Source organism: Nuphar pumila, chromosome 17 (assembly GCF_984573655.1).
Source record: "Nuphar pumila chromosome 17, dmNupPumi1.hap1.1, whole genome shotgun sequence".
NCBI classification, from domain to species: Eukaryota; Viridiplantae; Streptophyta; class Magnoliopsida; order Nymphaeales; family Nymphaeaceae; genus Nuphar; species Nuphar pumila.
The window spans coordinates 18,909,349-18,919,342 of NC_143265.1; the positions used below are offsets into that span (position 1 = coordinate 18,909,349).

General features: G+C 39.2%; 1 protein-coding gene across 1 annotated transcript; it reads right to left on the reverse strand.

Moving 5' to 3' along the window:
* Window positions 1-7,919: 7,919 nt before the first annotated feature.
* Window positions 7,920-8,663, reverse strand: LOC149811756 (pentatricopeptide repeat-containing protein At3g26630, chloroplastic-like). Its single transcript, XM_089992917.1, has one exon. It carries the CDS (start codon window positions 8,661-8,663, stop codon window positions 7,920-7,922), a length of 744 nt encoding a protein of 247 aa, XP_089849043.1.
* Window positions 8,664-9,994: the final 1,331 nt, after the last annotated feature.

Below are 9,994 nucleotides of genomic sequence, written 5' to 3' on the forward strand. Positions count from 1 at the left end.
ATATTTTGAATAAGGTTCCTACGAAAGCTGTTCAAAAGACTCCTTATGAGTTATGGACAGGTAGAAAACCTTCTTTGTCATATATGCACATATGGGGATATCCAGCAGAAGCTAAATTGTATAACCCACATATAAAAGCTTTTGATCCTAGGACAACTAGTGGTTTCTTCATTGGTTATCCAGAAAGATCGAAAGACTTTAGGTTTTATTGTCCATCTCATACACCACAGATAGTGGAAACAGATAAAGCAAGATTTCTTGAAAATGGTTCTATTGGGATAAATGCATCTCAAAATATTAATTTTGAGGAAATGCAGGATTCAGGTTTATCACCTGCTAAGGATAATGACCCGACTTTCTCTATCATTGTTCCTTCGAGTAATGTAAGAGAAAGTCCAGTCAATGAACATCAATCCCAACTAGATCCAGTTGTTGATGAGGATATACAAGAACAACAGGATACAGAGGTTCATTTTGACCCACCTGTAGCACCTGTATGGAGATCCACCAGAATTAGGAAATCTGCTATTCATCCGGACTATGTGGTATATTTACAAGAATCAAATAATTTCATAGACATTGATGAAGATCCCTTCACATTTGCAGAAGCCATTGAAAGTGAAAGATCAATACATTGGATTAATGCCATGAAAGAAGAGCTTGACTCTATGGCAAAGAACCAAGTGTGGGATCTTGTACCTAGACCTGATGGAGTTAGACCTGTTGGTTGTAAATGGGTTTACAAAACCAAAATAGACTCTAAAGGTCATGTGGAGAGGTACAAGGCTAGGCTTGTTGCAAAAGGTTTCACACAGATAGAGGGCATTGATTATAATGAGACTTTTTCTCCTGTCTCAACTAAAGATTCATTAAGAATAATCATGGCCCTCGTAGCTCATTTTGATTTAGAGCTGTATCAGATGGATGTGAAAACCGCCTTCCTGAATGGGGATCTGGATGAGGAGGTATACATGCAACAACCTCCTGGTTTCAGTATAGATGACTCAAATAACTTAGTTTGCAAATTGAATAAGTCAATTTATGGACTTAAACAGGCCTCCCGCCAGTGGTATAAGAAATTCAATCAGGTAATTATGAACTTTGGATTCACTGAAAACATTGTTGATCAGTGTATTTACATTAAGACTAGTGGGAGTAAGTTCATAATTTTGGTTTTATATGTTGACGATATTCTTCTTGCAACTGATGATTTGAGTCTTTTACATGAAACAAAAGATTTTCTTTCCTCTTATTTCGATATGAAAGACATGGGTGAGGCCACTTATGTCCTTGGAATCGAGATCCGTCGTAACAGAACTAAAGGTGTCCTTGGCCTATCTCAGAAATCCTATATCCTTAAGGTTCTTAAAAGATATGGGATGGAGAATTGTTCTCCTAGTTCGGCACCTATAGTGAAAGGGGATAAATTGAGCTTGAAGGACTGTCCTCAGGATGATATTGCGAAGGCTCAGATGGATGCTGTCCCATATGCTTCAGCAGTTGGGAGTTTACAGTATGCGCAGACCTGCACTCGACCTGATATAGCATTTGCTGTGGGAATGCTTGGTAGATATCAGTCAAATCCTAGCATTGCGCACTGGAAGGCAGCGAAAAAGGTCATGCGCTATTTACAAGGAACGAAAGACTATATGTTGACCTACAGGAAAGCTGACCACCTAGAGGTCGTTGGATACTCTGATGCGGACTTAGGAGGGTGTATTGACAGTAGAAAATCCACTACTGGATACATTTTCCTTCTAGCGGGTGGTGTTGTCTCATGAAGAAGCGGAAAGCAGTCTACCACTGCTGCTCATACCATGGAGGCGGAATTTATTGCTCTATACGAGACTTTGTCACAGGCCATTTGGATAAGGAACTTCATTATGGGTCTTGGTATAGTGGACTCTATTGAGAGACCACTAAAGATCTTTTGTGATAATGAAGCAGCCGTGTCTTTTTCAAATAACAATAAGAGCTCAACATCGTGTCGACACATGGAGTTAAAATATTTTGTTGTTAAAGAAAGGACTGAGAATCATCTAGTATGTATTGATACAATTGGGACCAAGGAAATGACTGCGGATCCCCTTACTAAAGGGCTAGCACCGGGATTATATTCCCAACATGTAAAGGGGATGGGTCTTTTTTATTCCTTCTGATGTATGACAATACATTATGTAATCACATTTGTGTTTATGTTTTGATTCTCTAAAGTTTTGTGTTATTGTTGATTTTGCATAAAGAATCTCTCATATGGGTCAGAGAGAATAGCAGAATAACAATATTAAAGGACCAATAGAATAGGTGAGAGACCAACCTATTCATAAAGGTAATTTCTTTACATGCCTAAGCATTGAAGGTGAATTATAGTGTAGTACAAGGAAATATGACATTTCATAAAGGGGTGCTCATATCCTTGACTCATACGATTCATCCTTGTGATAAAGGGTGGTATGTGAACCCACATGAAGAATTAAATCGAGATAACGGTATACACCTCGATTTAGTACACTTTTGGTGTCAATAGGTCAAGTGGGAGAATGTTGGACATTATGGGTTACGGGTCCAACCCGTAGTCTGACCCGGTTTGACACCATGTTAGTGGTTCACGTAAGTGACTGGATGATGGAGGTAGTGGGTGGGAGTTACGTGAATGTGGAGAGACCACATTCACGTAACTGCCCAATTCTCCATTATATAAAGTGGTTTTGGGGTTACGAAAATGATGAGATTTCGTAACAATTCCCTACCAAATATTGTTCTGCATACAGGAGCAACAGAACGGGTCCTGCTCACCGTCAACATTATGCCTGGGCTCATTGTGGGCGTCGACCGGCTGAGGAGAACGCCGAATCACCTACACAATCAATGGCGAATCCAGGTACGCTCCTTGTCTATTTGTTTTCACAGGGTTTTCGCCTAACATAGAGCTCCTAAATGAGCACATGATGATAGAACACTTACAAGTGTAATATCATTCAGCTTCACTCTTTCCACCTGCATCTGGCAGAACAGAGCAATGGCGTCTGCATACTTCTCATTTTGGGTGTACCTAGCAATCATCGTGTTCCAAGCAACGACATTCCTCTCCGGCATCTCATCGAAGGACCCCTGTGCTGTCTCCGTCTCACCTATCCATGTGTATCCTGATAGAATATGATGCAAAAGGGGGTTACGTGAATGGGTAACCATAAGTCATGGGTTAGTGGGTATGCGTTAGAGACGTTTTAGAATCCACGATTGTGTTGTGGTTCTTAAACTTAAGGAGTAAGTTATGTAATTCATAAGTTATAAATGGGTCATGAGTAGTGGCTATTAATGAGGAAGTGACAATTATAGGTTTACCTTTTTAGCTATAAATAGAGGTCTTGGAGGTTGTACGAGATGTGTAATCTCTCTCCTTTTTGTTTTTATTTTGTGTTAAAGATTTTCAATATTTTACTCCATTGTTAAGTTAATATTTTATAGTGTTGCTGCATATATCTTTACTTTATTCCAACAAGTTTGGTATCAGAGCCCCAGGTTCGATTAAGCTGGGTATGTTTGAGCATTGCGAAGATCATTGCCGAAGCTGGATCTTCAAGTTGGTTGGTAATTACGTGGTGTAATTCACGATGTCTAACGGTACAAATCTGAACTCTATAAATCTCTCACATGCCTTGGTACCCATTTTTAATGGAGAAAATTATGAATTTTGGAGTATTAAGATGAATACGTTTTTCATTTCTCAAGATCTTTGGGATCTAGTTGAAAATAGTTTTGTAGAGACACAAAGCTCAAAAGCAACAGAAAAGGCAGCAAGTGAAGTAAAGGAGTTGCGTAAGAGAGATGCCAAGGCTCTTCTCGTTTTGCAGCAAGCCGTGATTGAAAGTATTTTTCCTCGAATTGCGGCAGCCACCAAGTCGAATAAAGCATGGACTATTTTGAAGGAAGCCTATCATGGAGATAGTAAGGTAACTATTGTAAAACTCCAAACACTTCGTAGAGATTTTGAGACCCTGCTAATGAAAGAAAATGAGCCTGTGCAAGATTTCTTTTCTAGAATGTCTACTACTGTAAATCAAATAAGAACATTCGGAGAAATAATTGATGATAAAAAGGTAGTAGAAAAAATCCTACGAAGCATGCCACCAAAGTTTGATCATGTCGTCACAGCTATAGAGGAATCTAAGGATATGAATAATTATTCGATTAACGAATTAATGGGTTCTCTTTTGGCACATGAGGCTAGATTGAACAGGTCAACCGAAAAAAGCATTGAACATGCATTTCAGGCCAAGGTAGAAATTTCCAACAAGCAAACAAGTGGCGAAGGTACCTTAGAGAATAAATATCCAGGAAGAGGAAGAGGTAGAGGAGGATATCGTGGCCGTGGTCGTGGTCGTGAAAGATTTGAAATGGGTCGGCACAATGGAAGCAATCAAAGGCCAAATTATAAAGACAAACAATGTCATTATTGCAAGAAGTATGGACACGTGGAAGCAAGGTGTTGGGAGAAATCAAAAAAGCAGGTTAATGTTGCTGAAGAACAAGAACAAGGTAATTTTTTTCTTGCACAATTTGAAACCAAGGTTAATAATATGTGGTTTCTAGATAGTGGGTGTAGTAACCACATGACAGGTGAAAAAAGACTTTTTCACAATATTGATGAGTCCATGAGAATGAATGTTCATCTTGAAAACAACAAAGAGGTACAAAGTGAAGGCAAGGGAACTATTGAAGTTGATGTTAAATCAGGTAATAAAAGAATGATTCATGATGTTTATTATATACCTGGTTTATCATACAATTTATTGAGTGTTGGACAATTAATTGAGAATGGGTATGCACTTAACTTTTATGATGGAATATGTGAAATTAGAAAAAGGAGAATGGACACTGAACCTCTTATAAGAGTCAAAATGGCACTTAATAGAATGTTCCCTCTTGAATTTACACACGTGAATGATGTTGCTTTAATTGGTAAAGAGGATGAGCCATCACATCTTTGGCATTTACGATATCGCCATTTACATTATAATGGGCTAAAAATACTAAGAACCAAAAACATGGTTTTGGGATTGCCTAGTATAACGTGTAATGATGGAATTTGTGAAGGGTGGTGCATATATGGGAAGCAACATCGTTTATCATTTCCCATTGGAAAGGCGTGGAGAGCTAGAAAGCCTCTTGAGTTAGTTCATGTAGATCTTTGTGGTCCCATGAATACTCCATCCTTAAATAATAGTAGATATTTTTTATTGCTTACTGATGACTTTACTCGCATGAGTTAGGTGTTTTTTCTCTCTCAAAAATCAGAAGCATTTAAAAAATTTCAAGAGTTCAAGGCTTTTGCAGAAAAGGATAGTGAGCATGTCATAAAGTGTCTACGCACAGATAGAGGGGGAGAATTTTTGTCTAATGATTTTGAAGAGTTTTGCAAAAGGAATGGAATTTGCAGGCAGCTAACAATAAGAAAAACACCACAACAAAACGGTGTAGCTGAGCGGAAAAACCATACAGTTGTAGAAATGGCAAGGAGCATGTTGACTGAAAAACAACTCCCGAATGAATTTTGGGCTGAAGCCGTGAACACAGCAGTATACTTACTCAATATATTTCCAACAAAAGTTGTGCGTAACATGACTCCATATGAGGCGTGGTGGCAGCGGAAGCCAAATGTAAGTAATTTAAGAATTTTTGGTTGTGTTTCTTATTCCTTGATCGATTATAGTGATCGTAGCAAGATGGATAAGAAAAGTGAAAAATGCATTTTTGTTGGTTATAGTGACACAACAAAGGGGTATCGATTATATAATCCAACATCTAAGAGTTTAATCATTCGTCGTGATGTTATTTTTGATGAATTAAGCTCTTGGACTTGGAATCAAGATGCCGATAAGTCAAAAATGGAGGTCATTCCCCTTGCATCTGATAAGACATTGGAAGCTTCAACAAGTATGTCTCAAAACAATGGTGATAATGAGGACATAGACTCACCACCTAAAAAGGTAAGATCCATAAAAGAGATTTATGAATCGTGTACTTTTGCCTTGTTGGTTGAAGAACCTATGTGCTACGAGGATGCTAGTGAGAAACAAGAATGGGTAAAATCCATGGAAGAAGAAATGGTAGCCATTCAGAAAGATGATACCTGGGAACTTGTAGATTTACCCACAGGTCAAAATGCTATTGGTGTGAAATGGGTTTACAAGGTTAAATATAATGCAGATAGGAGCGTGCAAAAATATAAAGCAAGGTTAGTCGTTAAGGGGTATGCTCAAGAATTTGGAGTAGATTTTTCAGAAACTTTTTCTCCTGTTGCACGTTTTGAAACTGTTAGAATTATTTTGGCATTAGCAGCTCATATGAAATGGTCAGTTTTTCAATTTGATGTAAAATCAGCATTTTTGAATGGATTCTTGGAAGAAGAGGTATATGTTTGCCAGCCTCAAGGATTTATTGTTAAAGAGAAGGAAGAGAAGGTGTACAGGTTGAAAAAGGCGCTTTATGGCCTTAAACAGGCACCACGAGCCTGGTATGGGTGATTGGACTCATATCTAATGCAAAGAGGATTTCACAGAAGTGAGAGTGAGCACACTTTATATGTAAAAGGATCAGGTACTGACTTTCTTATTGTCTGCGTTTATGTAGATGACATAATTTATATAGGCTCGTCAAGTACACTTTTTGAAGAATTTAAAGAGGACATGATGCATGAATTTGAAATGTCAGATTTAGGGTTGTTACACTATTTTCTTGGACTTCAAGTTCAACAAAGTGTTGATGGTATTTTTATTTCTCAAGAAAAATATGCTTTAGACTTACTTGAGAAGTTTAACATGGTGTCATGCAAGCCGTGTTCCACTCCCATGAATACTAATGAGAAATTATCAGTACATGATGGTACTATGAAGGCTGATGAACGGTTGTATAGAAGTTTGGTTGGAAGGCTAATGTATCTTACACAGACTCGTCCAGATATCGTATTTCCTGTTGGCCTAATTTCAAGGTTTATGCAGTGTCCAACGATACATCAACTTGGAGCAGCAAAACGGATCCTTCGTTATATTCGAGCTACCACTAATTATGGGATTTGGTACAAATCAAATCCTGAGTTTAAATTAACTGGCTTTACTGACAGTGATTGGGCTGGTTTTGTAGATGACAGAAAAAGCACAAGTGGATTCATCTTTAATCTTGGATCAGGAGCCGTGTCATGGATGTCAAAGAAGCAAGCAACAGTGGCACTTTCATCTTCAGAAGCAGAGTATGTTTCTGCAAATGCAACTGTATGTCAAGCTATTTGGATAAGAAGAATTTTGGCAGACTTGCATCAAGAACAAGCGAATGCAACCGAACTCTATTGTGACAATCAAGCAACCATTGCCATGACAAAGAATCCTGTGTTCTATGGACGAACCAAGCATATTGAGTTACGTCATCATTTTATCAGACAAGCTGTTGCAGATGGAGCTGTAGCAATGAAATATTGCTCTACAAATGACCAAATTGCAGATGGATTTACAAAAGCACTTAGCTATTCAAAGTTTGTGAAATTCAGATCCACTTTAGGTGTATCGAGTTTTGCATCAAGGGGGAGTGATAGAATATGATGCAAAAGGGGGTTACGTGAATGGGTAACCATAAGTCATGGGTTAGTGGGTATGCGTTAGAGACGTTTTAGAATCCACGATTGTGTTGTGGTTCTTAAACTTAAGGAGTAAGTTATGTAATTCATAAGTTATAAATGGGTCATGAGTAATGGCTATTAATGAGGAAGTGACAGTTATAGGTTTACCTTTTTAGTTATAAATAGAGGTCTTGGAGGTTGTACGAGATGTGTAATCTCTCTCCTTTTGTTTTTACTTTGTGTTAAACATTTTCAATATTTTACTCCATTGTTAAGTTAATATTTTATAGTGTTGCTGCATATATCTTTACTTTATTCCAACATATCCAGCAATCATGGCCGACCAAGATACCATATTCCTCTCTGGCATCCGATCAAACATCTGCCTCGCCATGCCAACATCCCCACACAACGAAAACCCAGCAACCATGGTATTCCAAAAGACAACATCCCTCACAGTCATTTCGTCAAACAATTGGCGTGCGGTCTTCGGATCTCCGCACTTGAAGTACATATCAACCAAAGAGTTCCGAACAAAGAGATTGGATTTGAACCCCTTCTTAAGAACGAAACCATGGATCTCTTTGCCCTCGACGAGAGAGACAAGTCCGGCGCACGCCTTCAGAACGGAAATGAATGTGTATTCGTCGGATTCAGCCGCACCCATCTCATTAAAAAAACGGATGACATCTCCGCAACAATCGTTCTGGGCGTAGGATTTAAGGATGGTGTTCCAGGCGAAGAGGTTAGGGGTGGGGAGGGCGGCAAAGACGAGGGTGGCGTGCCGGAGTTTGGAGAAAGAGGCGTAGAGGCCGATGAGTTTGACGGCGATGAAGTTGGTGGCGGTGGGGTTGGAGAGGGTGTGGTTGGTGAGGAGGTGGGCGTGGACCTGTTGTAGTTGGACTAAGGAGGTGCAGCGGAGGAACATGGAGATGATCCATTGCTTCTGGCTGTTGATGGCAAGGTGGGGTGGTGAGTGTGCCAGGTTCAATTTTTTAAATTTGGGAGGGATTTGGTTTCTTGGTCCTTTGGCACAAGGATATATAACCATGTCCCATGGGTGGAGGGGGTAATGGTATAAAGTATGCTGATGTAAACGGGTCGGACTCGGGTCGGGTCTAGGTAATCGGATCTATCATAATCAGATTGGAGTTGGATGAGCATCAGCTGAAATTGAAATCTGGATCCAATTATCTTAAAAACTTACATTTACATGTATTCGGACTTGGATCCTAATCGAATTGTCTTTTGCCTACAGCTGGATGCCAGAAAGAATTGTGCTCCGGGAACATATTAGGGGAGTTGAATGGAAATCAGCCGAGCTTTTTTATTCCGTGTAGGGATGTCAACCGATTGGATATATCCGACCTGATTCTAAATCCGATTAGTCGGATTCTATTAAGAAAACTGAATTTGATTAGTAATGTGAATAGAAATCTAGTGGAGTCTAGGGCTACAAGTAGGGGTGTCAACAGGTCGGGTCTATCCGGACCCGACCCGGACCAAACCTTATAGGGTCTGGGTATGGTGACAAATAAGAAGACTGGATTAAGACCCAGGTTCGGACCCGAAGGTCCGATTAATACATGGACCCAGGTATAGTTTGTGAAATTTTATACCAGACCCAGGCCCGACCCGAGTTCCCACTAAGACCCACAATTTTTCAATGTAAAAATGATAAAAAATATTATTTTATGGGGTATGGTGCGGGTCTGGTTCATGTAGTTCTTATTGGATCTGGGTATGGTTTTTCTTATAGTAGACCCGATTAAACCCTAGCTTGAACCTGATACCATACTCGAAAATCTGGTTCAAGTATGGTTTCACCTGGGTCCGAACCAAACCCAACCCATACACCCCTAACTAGAAGTGAGCCACCTCCTAGTTCCTTTTTTTTTTTCTATGATGAAGAAAAACGCATAGCAAGGACCCCATCACTTAATGGGACTACCTTCCTAAATGGTAAAACTCTAGGTTGAGGATACGACCACCCAACCTTATATATATATATATATATATATATAGAGAGAGAGAGAGAGAGAGAGAGAGTAATGTGTTGATTATGCCCACTTTCTAATTTTATCCCCTCAAAATCACATGTTTTTGGTATTTTTTTCTCACATCTAATACTATTGATATGATCTATAGGTTTTGTTTAGTGGGAACCAGATTTTGAATCACCTACAGGTTTTTTGGGTGATCCAAAATCAATAGCAGGCTAGGAAGTTATCAGTTTTTCCCAGTTCATAAAAATGTATTTTTTATCCAAAAAACATGATCCAAGAGTTGATTCCTACTAAATCGAGCATGCTAAATACATCTAACTGTTCAGATCTATCATAAAACACTTCAAAACAATGTGGCAGAACGAGAAATAGGACC

Coding starts and splice junctions, on each gene's coding strand:
- LOC149811756 (XM_089992917.1), bottom strand. CDS start 8,663: ATGGTTATATATCCTTGTGCCAAAGGACCAAGAAACCAAATCCCTCCC.